At 37.0% G+C, this 22,122-nt stretch overlaps 1 protein-coding gene across 16 annotated transcripts in view; it reads right to left on the bottom strand.

The window, feature by feature from the left end:
* Positions 1–22,122, bottom strand: part of ANKS1B (ankyrin repeat and sterile alpha motif domain containing 1B) — a 1,163,439-nt gene that overhangs the window by 413,056 nt on the left and 728,261 nt on the right. For 10 of the 16 annotated variants that reach the window (XM_060164624.1, XM_060164623.1, XM_060164627.1 and 7 more), the window contains exon 1: positions 3,903–4,106. In XM_060164624.1, the coding sequence (XP_060020607.1) occupies positions 3,903–4,106 (204 nt within the window). Of the gene's footprint in view, positions 1–3,902; positions 4,107–22,122 lie in introns of those variants that run through there. The other 6 variants (XM_060164617.1, XM_060164618.1, XM_060164622.1 and 3 more) reach the window with 1 other exon arrangement.

Here is a 22,122-nt window from a genome sequence, read left to right as displayed (position 1 = left end):
AGTAATTAACACTGTCCTTAGCATATTGAAAATGTTTAAGGAGTGTTTGTTGCATGAATGAAAGAAGGGTACTGATGCTCTACGTTCCCACTGGCAAAACAAGGCTTCCAGTTTAAAAATGAGGCCAGAGGTTCGTCTACAATAATCTGCTGTACATCCGGTTTTTATGGGGAGATTTCTACGTACACAACATTATGCTAGGAGTGTGAGAAAGGCAAGGAAATTGAATACACAGAACTTGGACTTGAAGTGCTTCCAGTCTAGTTGGGGAGACAAGATATATACAAGTGAAAACTTAACTCCTAATTCTAGAGAGTGAATCATGGCATGCCAAATGTTATTTTTCATGCCAAATACAACCACTATATGAGATCAGAGAAAAGAGAGGCTGCTAAGGACTGGAGTCCTTAAGAAAAGCTATACAAACTGAGTAGAAACGGAGTTAGATCTTAGAGGATAAAAGACAGAGGGGAAGGAAAGGAAATAGCTGTGAGGGTTGAGGGAGAGTACAAATGAGCAGATCAAGACAAGAATAGATATTAATAGTTTGAGACAAATTTTAGGAAGCAGTCATCAGACTAGGAAAAGACATGATGATCGAAACATATATAATAAGAAAGCAAATCATCATGGGCATTTTGTACAATAATCACTTCATACTTAAACTCCTTAGTGAAAAGAAAAAAGGTAATGTTGAAACAGACACATTCTATATGTGGCAAAGTTGGGGAAAACAGGTGGGATGTCAGAGGACCATGGTGGCATTCCCAGAGGCTAGTGAGTAGAAGGTAGACATGCCTAACTAGACGGGAGCTGATGATATATGACATCAGAGGGAATGAACAGGTAGAGTGGGGCCTGGATAAGTCTTTAGACAAAGGGTTTCTGTGTTGAAGTTTCAGACTTTTGATTGCAACATAGATCTGACTTTCCCAAAGTCTTAGGTGACCAGATGTACTTTTGTAGCTGTCCTTTGTACCAATTTCCATTTGTTTTACATTTTTAAGGCTACATAAATGTCAATACTGTGTACAAAACTATTCTGCAAACCACGACCAGTTACATAAAGAAAAAGTTTGGAATTCTGACTTTCAGATATTTTTAAAAAATTGACACATCAATAAAATCAAGAATAAGTGTTAAGAGCCCAAAGGAGAAGCAATGATTGATAAATATTTTAAAATAAATGGGGGTCCTTCTTTTCTAACCATGCCTAGAAATTGATGTAAGAAATCTTTATTAAAGTTAATCATAGCCATGTGGATAAATCATCCATATATTGTGTTTACGTGTAAGAGTACATAGAACAGAGTTAACAAAAAAAATTTGTAAAGCTTTCAGTAAATACTTTGAAAGTTACTTATGTGAACCCTTTGAAACTCATATTCATGAATGGAATATTGATGAAATGAAAAATTAACTCTTGAGAATGTTTCCTAAATAAAATATATCAATGCATAGATGTACTATGATATTTCAACCAACATTAATTATATCCTTTTGATGTCTCTACTGTCTTGTTCTAAAAAGCGAATAAGACCTGCACTACATCATAGTTAATAGGAGTGTGGTGCTTGTTGCTTAGGCAACAGGATGAATAAATGCAGGTCAGAATGTGCTTCAAGAAAAACAAAAGCTAGAATATGATACTGAGTGCAGATTAAGCAAGTCCAACAGATTATTTTCACCATTAATGAAATCTATTTCTTAAAGTTGGCTGATCATATTAGTGTACTTTAACTAAGTTCATAATTAAATTAGATTATGGAGATCAATAAATAATTTTTATAGAATAGAAATTGATTTTTTTATGATACAAGCAGCAAATAAGTGGTGCACAGCAGCATGTAAAGCGATGATTGGTAACACTTTTATGATTTGCTTCATTTTCATAATTAACTCCTCTGAATGATAACTCAAATTTTTAAAGTTAATTCTGTTTCATGTAGAAAGTACTTGATTATTCTGAATTAACCATGTTTTCTTAATTTCTGAAAAATTATATACAATAATTGGAATTTTAAAAATAAAGACAACAATCTATGGAGAAGATCAGACCTTGGTTTTGTCACATACGTCCAGGATTTTTTGCCTCCTGGATACATTTTGGAGTGCTTATACATATTTCATTCATGAATGTTTTTTCCGATCTCCAAATGCTTATTGGAAACATGTTTGGTTAACCTTTGCATTGGGCTTTCAAAAAGGGATTATATTTACTCAAAAGTGTTTAACATTCAGAGGAAAGTTATGCTGAATTAAAATTTTCCAAGCAGACAATCCAGAGAATCCAAAGACCTACCTAACTTCTCATGGGACCAGAATAAATTTGGACACAGGTTTGAGAAGTGGGAATGAGAGAGTCTTATTTCAAGTAGAGATAAGGAGAAAGAATAAAGACTTATCCAAATGTGCAGTAAATATAACGACAATGAGAAGACTTTCATTCTACTCGACGGTTCCTCTAATTCTTAGTGTCACCTGTTTAGTGTCCTAAGTCTGTCCTAATTCTGCTCAGTCTGTCCTAAGACTCTTATAGCAATTGAAGCAATTTCACTTTTCCCCTATTTTAATACCCACAATATCTGTCTAATCTGTGACAGTATTCTTAAACATGAGAAAAATAACAGTAGCTGCAGGTCTCATTATAAAAACAGCTTCATAAAGAGTTCTATGGATACCGTTACATAGAGCTCATATGTCTTACTACATTTATGCAGCTTTAAAAGGAAAAACTCATGGGGCACACATTTTTGGAGAAGCAGCAGAAGTTTAACAGTCTGAATAATTTTCAAATCTACAATAGTCAAGTCAAGCTTGGAGAAAATAATCTCTAATGGAAATAAAAAGACATGCCTAGCTCTCAGTACTGTGTTATCAATTTCGTTACTAATAGGCTTCAGGTGTCAGCCCCAGCATTTTATTTAGACATAGCTATTGATTGTTTCTGCAAGCCATTTTGTGCTACATGCCTATGTTATGTAGCTCTGTCTAAATTTAGGGATCAGTAATATGTGTGATGGGACCTTAAAAGCAAAGAAAGCTAATAAGGACTGTGACGTAGCTTAACAAGGGAAACTGATGAGCACTGGGGGAGGTATGTGAATGATCAGAAAGCTGTATTATGGGTCTGCACGTTTCCCCATCCTCCTTTCTCACCTATATTCGTCGCAGTGGGAAGTTTGCACATATCAGGTTTAGATTGCAGGCAGACCAGTATTCAGAAGTACATGAATGTACTTAGTCCATCAGCCTCTCTTTCTAGATATTGACAGTTAATTGATGGAAGTGTTTGTTTTCTACATAAAGTAATAAACAATACCTTATTGCTCTTCAATCAGCATGTGAAGTAAGTGAAAGCTGTCTATAATAGAACATTTGAATCAGTTTGCTAACGAACTAAAGGTCATCCACACAAATTAAACTGCTTATTGAACAATTACCAGGAAAAAAAATGACCTGCACACCGTAAACAGAACAAATTGTCTAATTAATTACTAAACGCTGATGCGCAAATGAAATAATATGTGTTAGGAATCTAGAATTAACTGAAGAGTTCTATAACCTAACTGGGTATTCTGAGATTACAAATCTATAAAAATCACACAAAGAATGACAGGGAGAATATAAATGTTAATCTTCTTTCACTGCCTATAAATAGTACTCTCACCGGTTCATTCATATAATACACATGTATACGGATGCACATAGATCTCATTTCTCAGCAAGTGCCTATATGTTACACAGTAAGTTCAGTCCTAAGGGCATCCGATTTTCTAATGCGGTTACGTATATAAAATTGACCGGTTTTGGTGCAAATCAGGCTGCCTCTGAGCCGTGTAAGACACATAAGAAGCAAAGACAGACAAAAGGCAGCTCCGTGGCCACAGAGAGCATCTTACCATAAACTGCACATTGTCAAATCCATTAGCCATCAGGTGGTTCTCGTACTGAGGTAGCCCAATGCTTTCCAACCATTGTCCCACTGTTTGGACAGGGCATCTGGGTCCTGTAAGAGGATGAAGAGGGAAGCGTTTAAGCAGGGAGTAGCCGTCCACGGGGTAATAGCGGTAGTCCTGGGCTGAGAGGTGGCATTGCCACATCATGCTCCTGGGAAAGTTGCTATCAAAGGAGCCCGCCAGCTTGACAGATTAATGTTCTCAGCGAGAGAGCAAAGTCAGAAGTAAAACATAGTTTGCCAGGCAGGCTGTGGAGTATGACTTGATCCTAGCTCCACATTTCTTACATATTAATCTTTACTACCGACCAGTACGTCACACAGCCCCCAAAACCAGGCAGCAGAAGAAGGCATATCAAGCTGTCGGCTTGGGCTGGTCTGCGTTCTGTGTGATTGTTGGAGTACTCCACAATGAGCAGTGCACGGCCAGCAGCCAGAATTCTTTTTATCAAGTACTCCTACACTCATCAGTATGCAGCTCCATGCTCCTTGCTCCCCCTCGCTCGCTCCCCTTCATTACCCAGCCCAGGCTACACCTCGCATTTTCAATAATAGCCATCAGATAAGGCAGATTTTTTTTGTCTGCAAGCTGTAAGCCTGCTGCTGCTGCTTCCTCCTACACACCCATCCAACCGTCAATCTTGAATGATGAGAGCAGTCAAAACAAATGCAGAAAATAGCAAGATTCAAAAGCAAACCAAAGTGCTTAAATCTGAATTGAATCTTCATACGGGTTACACGTTACAGAGCTATTTGTTGTGGAATTTTACGTTTCAAAAGAAACACCAGGAAATGCAAAGCTTTAACTATAGCTTATAGGGGAGCTCCTGACAGGTTCCCTTTTTGCTCTTCTTTCCTTCCCTTCCCTTTCTTTTTTTCTAAATGCAGCACAGATAAATGTTTCTGATCTAAAGCTTTACAGTGTTTGGAGAACAATTATTCTCTTTCTTTACCTTGCTGTATCAAAATGAACCACTCTGAGGTTTTTTTTTTTTTTCTTCTTGAATTGCTGCAAAATACAGAAACTGCATCGCAATCTTGAAGTCGAGATAATTCATTTCTCGTTTGCGAGGCTTCTTCCAAACAAAAATATTATTAGGCACAAGAAATCCTTTTCCTCTCTGATATTTATAACCCAGTCTACCAGGGTTGACATTCTAAATTAGCTACAGAGGTAACATTACTAGGTAGAATTTTTTAATAAAGAAGAAGAGCCCTAACCAAAAATAATTTAAGAATAGCAGATGTAAATGTGTGAGTTTTACTGAATGGCAGACAGACTAATTTATTTAATAATTGAGAGAAACCAGAGATTAATAATAGAACCCATAGGAATAGATCATGGAACGAATAGACTCTTACTTAAGTTTGAGAGAGAACTTGCAGAGAGGTTAGTCTACCCTCTCTCTTAATGCAGGAATCCCTTGTCACAGTGTTCCTGGAAGAATATCATCCAATTTAGGCTTGAATACTGCCTGTAACAGAGCTCTTACTACTTATCAAGAAGCCTCCATTTATTAGAAAGGTATTTTACTTCCTGGCTGACTCCTACTCACTCAATCCAGCTCTGCCTTTGGAGTCACACAGACTGGGAACACTGCCTTTAACACATAAAGTGTTTTAAAAATTAAAGATAACTCTCATCCCCCCAGAACAGTCCTGGCACATAGTAAGTGCTCAGCAAATATTTATTGAATAAATGAAACATGACTTTCCTTCTTTCCCCAAATCTTATCTTTCTTTGTTTCCTTTCTCTTTTGAAGAACATTGTCAACCTCCCTAGCACACAGACGTTAAACTGCAAAACATCTTGCACTCCCCCTCTCGCCGCTGACATCAGTTCCCAAGTTCCACTCATCCCTCATCGTAGTATCTCTTGCATCCATTTCCTTGATTCGAATTCCTCTTTCATATTTATGGAACTGACATCTAGTGTGATTTTGCTCTCTTAGTTCAGGCCCACCTGGTGTAATACAACTACGGCCTCTGTGTTCGTCTTCTTACCTCTGATTTTTTAAAATCTAGTTTATACGTGGATGTCGCAATAATCTCTTTAAGACAGTTTTGATTATCACTCCTTATTTAAAAACTCTGGCATGGCTTCAATTGGCTTCAAAATAAACTCCCAACTCCTTTGATGACATTTTGGGGTCTTCATGATTTCTACAAATCCTCTAATTTTATTTCTGTTCCCCCAGTGCTCCAAGCACGTGGGATCACTGGCTTGTCTTTAATGGCAGCCTGTAACATACTTGGGTTTCTTTTATTATGTCCCCACATTTATGCCTCTTCTTTGGCTTTGGATCAGATGATATTTCCTTTATGAAACCCTTTCTAGTTCCCCTAACAGGAATGTTTTAAGTGGCATTTACAGACCATCTATTATAACAAATATTTTTTGTCTAACATTATAGTTATTTGTGTACAAGATATATTTTTTGGATGTAGGAATATGTCTTGCTAATATTAAAAGTAGTAAGGATTCTTTATGTACCTGCTAAATCAAATAATGCAATTTTCATTTCACAATCCAAACTATATAAAATCTTCCTAGTTTCAGATTTAAATTTTTTAAAGTCTATCCCAAGTCTCTGAATTTTTTATTTAAAGAAGATACCTAGGTTTTTAAATAGAAACGATTGGGTTCTAGATCTCTTAAGAAGGTCAAAAAGTTTGTAGCAGTTTAGGAATCTGTTTTAAGGAATTCAGGTTGCTCAATATTACCTATATGAGAAGTTGATAGCAAGACACTATTTGTCCTTGGCCAGCTCTAAAGCTGGTACACGGTGGAGTTAAAGGTAGGCGCCAATTACAGCCTCTCCTAGGGTCACATCCACATTGTTCCTCCTCATCATTTTAAGCTATGAGTAGGTGGATAAGCTACACAAAGATCGAGCAAACATGACAATAATTTTTTGGTTTGGTAAAGCATATGCTGATTGGCCAGCTCCTCAAACCTCACCTCATCTCCTAAGATGCAAACCAGGGACCAAGTACCTAGAAGAGTGCTACACACATTCTAGGCATTAAATTGCCTTTGTTAAATGAATGAACACATGACATTGGAAATGGCTTTCGTGAGATTTTCATTTCTTAAAAGAAAGAGAGAGAGAAGGAGAGAGAGAGTGAGAGTGAGAATGAGAGTATGAGAGAGAGAGAGAGAGAGACCTTATTTCAAGTTTCAGGCTGCTGTACAGAAACAGCTCAGAGAGAATACTGGTTACTAATCACTTTACAAATCTTTATATAGACTGACTGAATTTTATTCTTTTAACTATTCAATCATTCAGTTTCAACTCAGTAATTCTCATACGTTGGTGAAAGGTTTTAATGCAGCGGGGAAGTGAATTGGGAGAAACTGGGGTAGGAGGAGGTGGTGAGGGAGAGGAAGGAAGAAGAATGAGACCTTGAATCATGCTGTTTCTGGTTCTGTTAAAGTATTTTCTCATGAGCCAAACCACTGAAAGAACCCTTGTTTGGGTCTGAAGATCACTTTTTAAATAGTGTTTACATACATTTCTTACTTTACTTGCAATACTTTCTTGGAGTCTTAAAATTCTTAAGCATGACATCACATTATTGGGCAGGTCTCTTTATTCAACTAGAACTTCTTTAAGTTCCAAAAGGAAGCTAAGAGGAGGGAAAGAAGAGCTAACAGTTGTTGCTCAGGGCTACTGTGTTCCAGGCACTGTGGTGTGGATTATTAGCCCCACTTACAGATAAGGAAACCGAAGTTCAGTGTATGTGATGAAACCAGGAAGTTCTTTTGCATAGTCTTTTAAAAAATAATTCTGGGGGTTCCACTTCCAGAATGGCAAGGTGAGGAGCTCCATGGACCTTCTCCCCAGCCAAACAAACATAACTGGAAAAAATTGGATAAAAAACCAAAACAAAACCACCATTTAAAGTCTCTGGAAATTGTCCTAAGAACATACAGAGGATGAAGAAAGATTTATTCAAGAAAATCTACTAAAACTTGGTAAGAACAGAGAGCGTCTATGGCACTTGAGCCATGACCTGTTCCCTCCCACCCTTCCTTCCCTAGCTCAGTTTGAAAGAAGCTCCACTCTGGGTGGGTGTGCCCAAGAGGATGGGCTCCTCTCGCCTCAGAGCCCATCCAAGGGATATGGTATCTTATCTAAAGGGGCAGGCCAGCAGCATTTCTAATACCCTCCAACTCCAAGTTATAGAAGTTAAATTCCTGGTGAACACAGCTGAGAGGTCATGCAGCCTCTATTCACAAAGTGGAGGCTCTATCCTACTTGTGGGAGGCCAAGAATAGTGAGGCCCTGATTGCCCTCATTCCAGCTTGCTTGTAGGGCTGAGGTTGCATGTCTAGAAAGGCAGGCTGAGATGAGAAGATCAGGGGCTACCATCCCTGCCCAGTGCCCAGAGCAGTGGCTCAAAGATTTTGCCAAAGCGTCCTTAAATACAGACAGCTCTATCTCAAGGAACTGATTTTATTTGAAATAGAGTATGAGGAAGTTCAAGCTCAAGGTGATTATTAAAAACAATGGAGATTTTGGGGTAAGCGATTAAAAGAAGCCATTAGGAAAACAAGCTAAAGCTAAATGGTAGCCAGATAGTTTTAGAGAACAAGGGAAAGACAGAGTTAAGAAATGCCCTCTTGGGGTAAGACCAAACTTCAAAGACTGGCCTCAAAACCTACTCCTGCCCAAATGCAATTGGACCAGACTCTGGAGCAATTTGTGTATAAGGGAATTGTCAAAAACAAGAGAGCATCCAGCTGGCAATTAGGGAAAGCTAATACCTGAGTGTGATACTAAATGAGGCAGACAGCTTAACAGAAAGATTAGGGAAAGATACAAAGAGGACTCTGCTATCATCATTATCATCCCTGGATGACTATGCACATGGTCAAGGCTCTACCCATGAATGGAGAAATACCATGTAATATATCCATAAAATGGAATATTATTTGGCAATAAAAAGAAATAAAATGCTGATAGATACTACGATATGGATAAACCTTGAAAACGTGCTAAGTGAAAGAAGCCAGTCACAAAATACCATATATTTTATGATTCCATTTATATGAAATATCCATAATAGGCGAATCTATAGAAACAAAATAGATTAGTGGTTGCCTCGCTATAGGGATGGGGAATTGGGAGTAAAAGGGGAATGACTGTTGATGGATATGGTGTTTCTTTTTAGGGTGATAAAAAAGTTTTAAAATTCACTGTGGTGATCATTGTACAACTCTGAATATACTACAAACTACTGAATTATACACTTTGGGTGAACTGAATGATATGTAAATTATATCTGTATAATTTACAGTTATTGAATAATAATAATAAAAACAATATAACAGTTCTTAAATTTTCTATAAATTTATAACAACACAAAACACACACATAATTGCATATTAAAATACACTGTTATTGTTTTATGTATTAGTATTTTTAGTGCTCTATTTTTTTTCTTTTTCTATTTTTCTTGGTTACTCCTTGCCCGAGTCCCTCCAAACCATCTGTATCATCCATTCTCTCATCAAGGTAATTCATGTTAACAAACTAGTATGTATCTTCACATGTATTTATCCACTGCTGAATCACACACACACACACACACACACACACCTCACAGCTATGTACAAATATATATGCATATATATATACACACACACACACACACACACACACATGCATGAGAAGTATATGTAGGGGTATTTTTGGATATTGTTTCTTAAAAATAGAATCTTACCACACGTTTCTGAACTCTACTTTCCTCATTTGACAAAGCTTTATGAAATTATAACAAGTAAATAAGCTCTAATTTGTTCTTTTAAATAGCTGCATAATAGTCCACACGATATTTTATTCGGTTCTTTGCCTGTTATCTCTAGGCTCAACTTTTCATTTCCTTTTTTAAAAGTTCATATTTTGAGATAATTGTATATTCATGCAGTTATAAGACACAGTAAGAAAGAGATTCTGTATAGACTCACCCAGTTTTCCCCAATGGTAACATCTTGTACAACTGTAGTATATCACAACCAGATAGCTGGTGTTGATAAAATCCATTATTATTCATATTTCACCAGGTTTACATGCACTCATTTGTCTGTGTGTGTATATGTTTAGTTCTATGCAATTTTATCACATGTGTGGATTGTGTGACCATCACTATAGTCAAGATAAAGACAGTATCACTACAAGGAACCCTTCTGCTATCTTTTCATAGCCATGGCCATCTCTCTCCCTGTCCACTCTTTAACCTCTCGCAACTACTAATCTGTTCTCCATCTCTATCATTTTGTCATTTCAAGAATATTATATGAATGGAATCATACAGTATATAACCTTTGGGATTGGCTTTCTTTCATTTGGCATGATTCCCTTGAAATCCATACATATTATTCTGTTTGTCAATAGGTCATTCCTCTGTACTGCTGGGGACTATTCCATGATGGGTGTACGATAGCTTGCTTAATGATTCAGCCATTGAAGGACATCTGAGTTGGTTCCAGTTTTTGGCTCTTATGAATAAAGCTGTTATAAACATTTTTGTATAGTTTTTTATGTGAAAGTAAGTTTATATTTCTCTGGGATAAATGACCTATAGCTAGCACCACACTTAACCATGAAAGACTGAATGTGTTCTTGCTATGTTCAGGAAACAAGGCAAGGATGTCCACTCTCACCATTTCTATCTAACATTGTACTGGAGGTTCTAGCCAGCACAATAAATCACGAAAAATAAATAAAATGCATACAGGTTGGAAAGGAAGAAGTAAAACTGTTTATGTTCACATATGACATGATTATCTGTATATAAAATCTCATGAGATTCACATAAAAGCTACAGAATAAATGAGATTAGCAAGATCAATAGGATATAAGATCAATAAGATATAAGGAATACAAGATAAATATCGAAAATTATTTGTATTTCTATATACTAACAATAAACAATCAGAACTTGAAATTAAAAAATCACAATTTACAATAGCATCAAAAACATGAAATTCTAAGGAATGAACTGTCAAAAGATGTGCCAGACTAGTACACTTAAAATTACAAAGCATTGCTGAAAGAAATCATATAGGATCTAAATAAATGGAAAGGTATACTGTGTTCATGAATCGGAGGACTCAAAATTGTTAACGTGTTAGTTCTTCCCAAATCTATCTGTAGATTCAATGTAAACCTAAAAAGAATCCCAGGAGGAATTTTTGGTTTTTTGGTGGAAATTGTCAAGCTTTTCCTAAAATTCATACAGAAATGCAAAGGACGAAGAATGAACAAAATAACTTTGAAAAAGAATAATAAAGTTAGAGAAGGTCAATTCTTGACTCCAAGACTTACTAGAAAGCTATGGTCATCAAGATAGTGGTGTATTGATTTAATACAGACATGCAGATCAATAGAACAGAATAAAGGGTTTAGAAATTGACATCATATAGAAGATCAATTTATTTTTGACAAAGGTAATTCTATGGAGAAAGGAGAGACTTTTCAATGAATAATGCTGGAACAGTTAGAGATCCATATGCAGAAAAAATAGATTTCAAGTCATATCTCATACCATATATAAAAATTAGCTAAAAATCATAGGCCCAAATATAAAATCTAAAACTATAAAACTTTTAGAAGAAAATTTAGGAAACTAATTTAGGAAAAATCTTGAACTTGGGTTAGGCAACAAAAGCACAATTGTAAAAGAAAAAATGATCATTAGGATTCATGAAAAATTTTTTTTTAATTCTGCTCTTTGAAAGACACTGTTACAAGAATGAAAAGGCAAACTGCTGACTAGAAGAAAACATTTGCAAATTGCATGTGATAACAGACTTGTATTCAGAATATATAAAGAACTCTCAAAACTCAGTAATAAGGAAACAAACCAATTTTTATAATGGGCAAAAGATCTGAACAGAGATTTCACCAGAGAAGACATATGGATGGCAAATATGCCTGTGAAAAGATGTTCAGCATCATTAGACATTAGGAAAGTGCAAACCTATAATGAAAACCATAATGTGATACCACTTACTAGAATGTCTAAAATTTAAAAAGGCTGACCACACCAAGTGTTGACAATGATGTGAATCAGCTGGAACTCTCAGACAATGCTGGTGGGAATGTATAATGGCACAACCACTTTGGGAAATAGTTTGATAGCTTCTTAGAAAGTCATATATACCTCTTTTACATGGCCCAGCTATTCTACTGTTGGGTACTTACCTAAGATAAATAAAAGCATATGCCGTGCAGAGACTTGAATACGAATGTTTATAGCAGCCTTATTTTTAATAGCCTACAACTGGAAACAGCCTAAAGTCCATCAACAGGTGAATAAACAAATTGTAGTATACCAGCACAGTGTAATAATACTCAGCAATAAAAAGGAACGAATAGTTGATGCATTCATCACACGGAATAAATGTCAAAATAATTTTGCAGAGTAAGAGAAACCAGACCCTCCAGAACAGTGTAGATTCTGTATGATTCCATTTACATAAAATTCTGGAGAATGCAAACTTATCTATACTGACAGAAAATAGATCAGTGACTACCTGGGGGTGGAAAGAAGGGGAGTGAAAGGGATTATAAAGGAACATGAGGAAACTTTTGGAGGTGATGGATATTTATTGTCTTGAGTGTGGTGATGGTTTCACAGGTGTATCTAATTGTTAAACATCATACTGTACACTTTAAATATGTGCAGTTTATTGTAGTTCAATTATACTTCAATAAACCTAGTTTTAAAAGTTTTTCAAAAGTAGGAAAAGGAAATAAAGAATGATAGGAGAAGAAAGTGACTCATATTAAACAAAATTGTCAAGGAATGCCTCTCTGAAAAGGTGAAATTTGAACAGAGACTGGAACGTGGTGAAGGAACAAGCTGTTCTGGTATTTAGGAAAAAGAGAATTTGAGGCAGTGGGAAGAGTAAGTTCAAAGGCCAATATCCTACCCTATGTGGTAAGGGCATGATGATACTAACTCACTTTTGACATGTTCATAACTATTCTCATTGTATATTATGTAGCTATTGAAGGCCTAGGCCACTGAAATGAATGTATGCTTACTCCAGGGTATGGTCTGGAAACTGTTATAACTGTATTAAATTAAATCCATGATACCAGTTTAGGTCTCTAAAATTAATTTTTTCTTTTAAAAGTACAAGGCAATTCATATTCTGATTAATTTCAGATAATTTCTTAATTAGGTTCTAGTTAATTGGGGAGGCGGTAGGATACTTCTTTTGATACTTTATTAATCATTAATTCCTTCAGCATTGACTGATTTCTTCAACAAATATTTATAAAGTACCTCTTGTTCCTAGCATTTTGCTAGGCAGTGGGGATATAGCTTTGAACATCCCTGCACATATGTAACTTATAGGCCAGTGGAGAAAACTGGTTTACTACTTAGAAAATGTCAATTGAGATTAGAGGAATTAAAACCTAGAGACATGACTTCTTATTGTGACTGTACAGAGAGGAGAATGAATTAGAGAAAACAGCTTAAGTGACTCCAGGTTCCATGAGCAAAAGAGAAACACTATCTGTTTCAATGAGGTGTCCCTAGGGTGAAGTTGATGAAACAGTTAAGATGGGTAAAATGATTTGGCAGAGGTGACTGTTATCAAATTTGTTAAACAGGAAAATGACATTTAGGAAGGGATAGAGGAGAGCCCTGGGACAAGAGTTAAAAAAAGAAACTGGCTAATCCCTAAAAAATGTAATAAATAGCTGTTTATCCTAGCACCAAGGTAACTGACATAAGGCAAATACTCTTCAAAGAATGTGAGTTTTTCCAGTGATCTAAACTATATGTAAAGCAAGGGAGCTAATATTTATTACAGGTCAGGCCTTTTAAATATTATCTCATTATGCAAAATGACAGCAAACCTGCATTTACTACGGTCAGGTTCTAAATGGTCTACATGTGTTAACTCGTATTATTTCCATGACAACCCTGTGAAGTACTATTGTTATCATCTCCTTTATAGGGCAGAAAAATAAAATACAGAAAGGTCATATGTTGTTTAAAGTTGCACAGTTGGACCTAGAACCCTGGTAGCCTGGCTCTAGAGCCTAAGATTTTAGCTACTACTCTATCCTGCTTCTTTGTTTCAGATGCACAGGGTACGAACCTTGCCCTTTTACAGGAGGGAGAATGTTTACCCAGACACATACCAGCAGGTTTGTTTTAAAAAGGGTTTCCCAGTTGTTCTGTTAATTCTCCTTCCCAGCCTTCATCTTACATTTATGATTCTTGGCTTGTGAAGTACAAAGCAATAAGAAGAAGCCAGAAGGAATACTGAGGGGTGGGAGAAGGGTGAATCCTATCACTTGGATATTTTTATTTCACCCTAACAAAGGGCTTTTCTGTGCTTCTGGGAGACTGCAGCTTCTGTATTGTTTCCACATGGGTGCTCAGCCTCTCCAGACTGAAATGTGTGGATGCCTGTGCTGTGTGTCTAGGAAGATGCTGCCTCCGTGAGAGGTAGTACAGCACGGTGGTTAAGGGCCCAGACTCTGGAGCGGGTTTGCCTGGGTTTGAATCTTGGCTCTTCTCTATTATGTAAATATTTGCTTTTTCTATTCTTGAGATGGAGCATGTAGCAATATAAAGAGTACCTTTCTAGTGGGCAAGTTTCTGGGGCTTAGTTCCTCTTCAGTAAAGTGTGGTGACACCTTACCCCACCTATCTTATGGTTTTGTTTGAAGCTAAAATTAAATAACATATGTGAAAAACCACTTTGAGCTATAAAGAGCTATTCAAATGCTAGGGCTGTATAATCATCTCTACTGTCAGTAGAATATATACTTGTGTTGTTCATTCAGTCTCTCAATCAGTGTCATCAGTGCTTTTCCTTGCCCAGTTCTCTTTGTTTCAAACAGACAAAAATGCATGGGGCAAGCAGTCTGGACAAATAACAGAGGAAAGCTCATAGTACTGTGAAGTGATCAGAATCCCAAGCCCCATGATGTCATTAAGGGCTTGGTCTTGTCTAACACACACCAATAGCCAGGTCTTTCGCATCAAGCAGTCTGCTCTTCACATTCATTTAAAGTAAAAAGAGAATAAAGAAGGGGGGAAAGGAATGGCAAGAAAGGATAATTCTTATTCCTAGCTTCATAGTTAACAAATGGGTCTACTAAGTTATTTATTCCAGCATATTTAAAATAAAAACTGGTCATTTTTTAAGACACTGGTAAAAGAGTCCACTAAACTTCTTAAGAAGCCAATGTCCACATTTGGGAGAGAAATTTGCACATTCAACAAATAACTATAGCGTTGGTTTCTATGTGAGCCTGCTCTTCTGTCTTTTGTATCTTGTAATACAGGTGTAGGAGCTTGGAGTGAACAGTGCTAATTCCTATAGGGTAGTGTAACAAAGATCCTAACGATTTTATTTTAACTAAAAAGTATCAATATCTCATTTTTCCAATCCTAAATATCCTCTGAGCTGAGAACTATAAACTACATATCTATTTTCCTAATGGAGAAAAATTGACAATGAAAATTAGCAGGAAGAGAGATGATGCAATAAGGAAAATGCTTCTTCCACTGATAAAAGGACAGCCATTCTGAAATGCAAAAACAGAAATGCAAAGCAGAGGTAGCAGACAACAGAAGAAGCTAAAGGATTAGTTATTTCAGGAAATGTGGAATGTTGTGGGTCAACAGAGTTCTGGATCATAAAGACAAGATTCAAACAGGAAAATTCTCCAAGATCATGCTTTGGTGTTTAAATGCTAAGGGAAGTCAGGAGCTCAGATTCAATTTTCCCTAAGGCCTTGAATTTATTTTGAACTAAAAACTTCATGGAGCACTTAAGAAATACCAGCCTTTACAAAACAGATCTGACAACTTCTGCTCTGGGGTATGGTCTAAAATAGGAAATGAAATTTAAGCCTAAAATGCTAAAATCTTCCAGCAGACAACAAAAAATATACATAGGCCATACCTGATCAGAAAAAAATTGTAATTCCTTTGATTTCATTCTCATTTTCCCTTATTTTAAGGCTTACTAGCAAATGTTTGAATCTTCTCTGAGAAGCTGTATACAGCCTTAAGTCATTGAGGGCCTCCTATGTGCCAGTCATTGTTTTAGGACCAGGGAGGAAAGGGAACTTGTTCTGCCCTCAAGGATCTTATAGTCTAGTGGGGAGAAAATTACCACGCAGGATGATGAATGCTATAATGGAGACGTGCACAAGATACTTAAAATGTAGAAGGAAGGCAAGGATACTTAAATTGGCTTGGGTAGAGAGTTTACAGAAGAGTCCATTTGATCTGTGACTCGAAGATTTAATAGGAGTTTGAGAGGCAAATAAAAAGATGACTGTGATAGTTAATTTATGTGTCAACTTGACAGAGCTAAGAGCTACCCAGAGAGCTGGTAAATGACTAGTTCTGGATGTGTCTGTGAGGGTGTTTCCTGAGGAGTTTAGTATTTGAATCTGTAGATTGAGTAAAGATCACCCTCACAAATGTGTGTGGGCATCATCCAATCCATTAAAGGTCTATTAGAACAAAAAGAGTAAAGCAGATTTACTCTCTGCTTGAGCTGGGACATTCATCTCCTCCTGTACTTCAGCACTGGTGCTCCTGATTCCTGGGCCTTTGGACTCAGACTGAATTACACCACAGGCTTTCCTGGTCTCCAGTTTGCAGATAGCAGATTGTGGAACTCAGTCTCCATAATCGTGTGAGCCAATTCCTATAATAAATATCCTCTTATACATGTCTATCTATACTTCCTATTCATTCTGTTTCTCTGGAGAACCCTGACTAATATAATGGTGTTCCAGGCAGAGGGACTAGTATGAGGGTTAAAAATGATTTAATTTGAGTAAAAAAATGATTTAAATGATTCATTATTACTGGAATTTGAAGGTTATATGTGCATGTCTGGGGAGGGTAATGCCATAGGAGATAGGGCAAGGTAGGTGGGTAGGAGACACATAATCAAGGAACTTGTATGCCAAGAAAAAGAGTAACTATTTTCTTTCTCAAGAACAGAGAGATATTTGCCATTTGCAACAACATGGATGGACTTGGAGGGCATTATGCCAAGTGAAATAAGCCAGACAGAGACAAACGCTGTATGATCTCACTTATGTGTAGAATCTATAAAATACAACAAAGTAGTGAGTATATTAAAAAAGAAACAGACTCCCAGATATAGAGGACAAACTAGTGCTTACCAGTGAGGAGAGGGAAGTGGGGGAGGAGCACAGGAGGGGTAGGGGATTAAGAGGTACAAATTATCATATATAAAGTAAGCTACAATGATATACTGTACAACACAGGAAATATAGACAATATTTTATAATAACTATATATTGAGTATAACCTTTGAAAATTGTGAATCGTTATATTGTACACCTGTAACATATAATATTGTATATCAAATACACTTCAATAAAATGAGAATAAAAGAAAAAACAGAACAGAGAGATATGATCAAATTTTTGTTATACAAACATCATCTGGGAGGATGTGAGAGACAGCATAATGCCCAGAAGAAACTGGAAGTAGGGAGATACAGGAAATCTGTAAACCCTTCCTCTTATAGAACAAATAGACAAAATAACCCAAGTAAATATAGGGGACAGTCTCTAAGCAGAGGGGATTCCAAATATCCTCAGTCTCTTAGAACCTTCCAAAGTAAGCTCTGGTTGAAGAGCTGACTGAATTTCCTGTGAAAGAAATTTAGCTTGCCATGCCTCAACTGCAGAAGTAAACACAAGGGGTTGATTCTTCCCATAGAGAAGATTTTGTCTAATTGGTTCAAACTTAGCTTGATAGTCTTGGCAAATGAACAACCTTTGATTGCCAGAAAGACAATACCAAAATTCCAAGTGTTCTGTGTATGCATTACAGAGTGGTGAAAAGGAAATTAATCTATGATTTTTTTAAGATGAATGCTGTGAAGATTAAAATAATTAATAAATATGGAAAGTACTTAGAAGAGTATTTGGCATACAGTATTCACTGAACAATTATAAGTAAAAATAATAAAAACCATTTGCTGTAATAATAAATATTAGCTAATATTATTAGCTATAATGATAAATATTTACCTATAATAAACAGAATACATACAACAATGTTATTATTAATAATAAATGTTATTAATATAATTAATAATGTTATTAATAATTAATAGTGTTATTAATAATAATTGGCCCGAGTCATAAACAAATTTCAAAAAATCAACTTGGTGAGTCAGTCAAGTACTGTCTAAAATCCATGAAATACATTTTTGTTGTTGTTGTTTTTTTGCGGTATGGGGGCCTCTCACTGTTGTGGCCTCTCCCGTTGCGGAGCACAGGCTCCGGACGCGCAGGCTCCGCGTCCATGGCTCACGGGCCCAGCCGCTCTGCGGCATGTGGGATCTTCCCGGACCGGGGCACGAACCCGTGTCCCCTGCATCGGCAGGCGGACTCTCAACCACTGCGCCACCAGGGAAGCCCCATGAAATACATTTTTGAAATAATTCACTAAGAAACTGTGGGTCAGACTTAACACTCGTTGCTCTTTAACAGATGCACTGTGATTAAGTATGAACAAAGACGAGACACCGAATTCATTCAATCACCTTAGCCTGACAATTTAAATTGTTCTGAAATCTCATGGGCAGGGTAAATACCTTCTGTGACAGAGACTTGTTTACTTTCTTGGTAAAGACAACTGATAAATCTCTGATTTCTATAAAACAGAAACCCTCTGCCTCCAAATATTTTCAACCTCAAGGTTAATGCTTATTTCCATTTTCTACCAAAATCTTGAAGATTCAGGGCTAAAGACTTGGTTTTGTTTCATTTTTCCCATCAACCATAAAATGTTTCTTTAGGTAAAGTGGGATGAGTTTCAAGAGAATTTGGACCTCAAACTTGTGTGTAATCCTTCACACCTAAGACAATCTCAGCAACTTCAAATACAAAAAATTTAATCTACTTCATATTGAAGCACTGGCTGAAAATTACAACATAAACCCAAAGTTTTAAAAAGAACCATCTTATAAATGTTGAATTAACAGACCAAAACCTCTTTATACTATAATATAAACATGTAGTTAGGTAATTTAAAATAAGTTGAGATGCATAATGACTCAAAGTCATGAAGGTAGAAAAATAGCTTTCTTTTCTGTTTTCTATACAACACAGAGTCAAATCTGGGAATCTGTCATGGACAGTTGTATTCACCATGCAGTATCTGTCCTTTTCTTCTGATGATGACCCCAATTTTCTTGGGTCTCTTACCCCCTCACTCACTCTCAGTTCCTGTGCTTTGGAAAGAATTTCTTGCATATCATCTTCAGGGATGAATATACTCCTCTAGACTGCTGTGGTAGGTGGCTTGTAAGCTGGCCCCATTGATTACTGTTTCCTGGTATGAATAGCTTTAAGCAATTGGCCCTCCCCTTGAGTAACTTGCTTCTAACAAAGGGAATGCCTCAACATCATGAGGATTTCACTTCCATGATTAGAATTAGAAATTAGAAATTAGAAATTAGACAAAGATTCTGTCTTCCACCTTACTAGGAGACCCTCTCCCTTGCTGGCTTCGATGAAGCAAGTTGCTACGTTGAGGCCCATGGCAAAGAATTTAGGAAAACTGCTGGCCAACAGCCAGCGAGGAAATGAGGCCCTCGGCCAAACAGCCCAAAAGGAACCGAATCCTGCAGATAATCATGGAAGTGAGCTTGGAAGTGGATTCTTCCTCAGTTGTGCCTTCAGGTGAGCCCCCTGCCCTGGCCAACACATAGACTGAAGCTTTGTGAGAAAGCCTAAAGAAGAACCTGGGTAAGCCATGTCCAGACTCCTGACCACAGAAACTATGAGATAAAAAAAGGCGTGTTGTTTTAAGGTGCTAAATTTTATAGTAATTTGTTATGCAGCAATAGACAGCTAATACATCTGGCCACTTATGCTCCCCTGACCAGGGTATTTCATTCAGGGTTGAGCACATGACCCAATTCACAACAATAAAAGTTAAACTCAAAACAAGAGGCTTTTGTTAATCCACCTTCCCCCTGCTACACACACAGGGCATTGTGAGGACACAGGCTTGGTGGTGTTGGCATTCTTACTAATGAGAGAGACTTTGGAGCCTGAGAAAGAAGCCAGCGTGGAGGAGAACAGAGCTGAGAAAGGGAAAGAGGCCGGGTCCTAATGTACTCTTTTGAGACCTCAGGATCAAGCTGCACCTGAAACTTGAGTTTCCCTTAGATTTTTGGATATATCCCTTACATGTTTTTCAAATATAAAAAAATCTGTTTTATACTTTGAAAAAATACCTTTTTGCTTAAGCCAGTTTGAGCTCTAAGATCCAAGATACATCATAAAACAGCAATTTCATTTCTTGCTTTTGGCCTTGTAAACAATATTTTACTCTCTGTATAAAATAGTGATTAGTTGTTGATAGATCCAAAAAATTGGTGGTCAGTGAAGGAAGTCTTTACCCCAGCACCTCTTGATTCTAAAATAATTTTTTTTTAAGATTTATTTATTTTATTTATTTTTGACTGCACTGGGTCTTAGCTGCAGCGGGATCTTTTGTTGCGGCATGCAGGCTCTTCATTGTGGTGCATGGGCTTCTCTCTAGATGTGGTGTGCGGGTTTTCTCTTCTCTAGTTGTGGTGCACAGGCTCCAGGGCACGTGGGCTCTGTAGTTTGCAGCACGCAAGCTCAGTAGTTGTGGCGTGTGGACTTACTTTTCCCGTGGCATGTGGGATCTTAGTTCCCTGACCAGGGATCAAAGCCATGTCCCCTGCATTGCAAGGTGGATTCTTTACCACTGGACCACCAGTGAAGTTCCTAAAATAAATTTTTAAAAATAAAACACTGGGGGCTTCCCTGGTGGTGCAGTGGTTGAGAGTCTGCCTATCGATGCAGGGGACATGGGTTCGTGTCCCGGTCCGGGAAGATCCCACATGCCGCGGAGTGGCTGGGCCCGTGAGCCATGGCCGCTGAGCCTGCGTGTCTGGAGCCTGTGCTCCGCAATGGGAGAGGCCACAACAGTGAGAGGCCCGCGTACCGCAAAAAACTAATAATAAAAATAAATAAAAATAAAACAAAACACTGGGACTTCCCTGGCAGTCCAGTGGCTAAGACTTCGCCTTCCAATGCAGGGGGTGCAGATTCAATCCCTGGTTGGGGAGCTAGGATCCCACATGCCTTGCAGGCAAAGAAACAAAACATAAAAAAACAGAAGCAATATTGTAACAAATTAAATAAAAACTTTAAAAATGGTCCACATCAAAAAAATCTTGAAAAAAATAAAACAAAATAAAATACTAAGATCAACTCAGTAGCATTTATATGGCTAGCTGGTATTAGAAAGAGCAACACTGACACTGCTTTGTGTCACTACCTTGCTATAGTCACCGTGTATTTTGGTTTAAAAAATAATATACAGATAACATTTTCTAACATGTGACTTTCTACTGTGTCCACAGGATACTTTACTCTATGTTGGATTATTCTAGCAGTCAAATAACATCTTTAAGGTCCATGAATAGTTAGCAAAGTCTGCCCAGATTCTACTATAGTTGTATTAATATGTGAAAACTTCCTTCCTGTTTTTATGATCACAGCCTGAAATTTTACATGAATGTATCTACGTTTTCAATCTCAATGTATATATTTTGTTTAATGAATTTTTCTTTCTTTCATGGATAGACTATACTACTGTATCTTGAGCTTCTATTTTCTTCTCTATGGGGTTTGACAAATGTAGGCTTCTGCTGTGGATTATATCAAACATGGTTTAATTGAAAATAACTATGTACTCATAGTTCACCTAATGGGTCACGGATAAGTAACTTAGGACCATCCATGTAATAATACAACAATAAAAACAACAATATTTTTGTAGTTTTTGATGTGCTTTGAGTGAAATAGTGGGAACAGAAGTTTATGACATCCTATCAAGGCCAAGTGCTAGTTCAACTGTACATCCAAAACCAGGTATCTCTTTGACTCATTCCCAATCCTCTGAACTATCCATGACTAAATTCATATCAGGATAATAAAAATAACGCTTTTGCATGACAAAGAATACCACATATAAAAACAATGTAGGAAAAGAGGTTAGCAATAATATAATAAACCTTAGGTTGTAGCATTCATTTATAGGAACCACAGTGATCCTCAAATCAAATACATGTT

Source organism: Lagenorhynchus albirostris, chromosome 11, assembly GCF_949774975.1.
Source record: "Lagenorhynchus albirostris chromosome 11, mLagAlb1.1, whole genome shotgun sequence".
NCBI classification, from domain to species: Eukaryota; Metazoa; Chordata; class Mammalia; order Artiodactyla; family Delphinidae; genus Lagenorhynchus; species Lagenorhynchus albirostris.
Note: the sequence above shows the minus strand (reverse complement) of the source record. Positions and strands in the feature narration are given on the sequence as shown.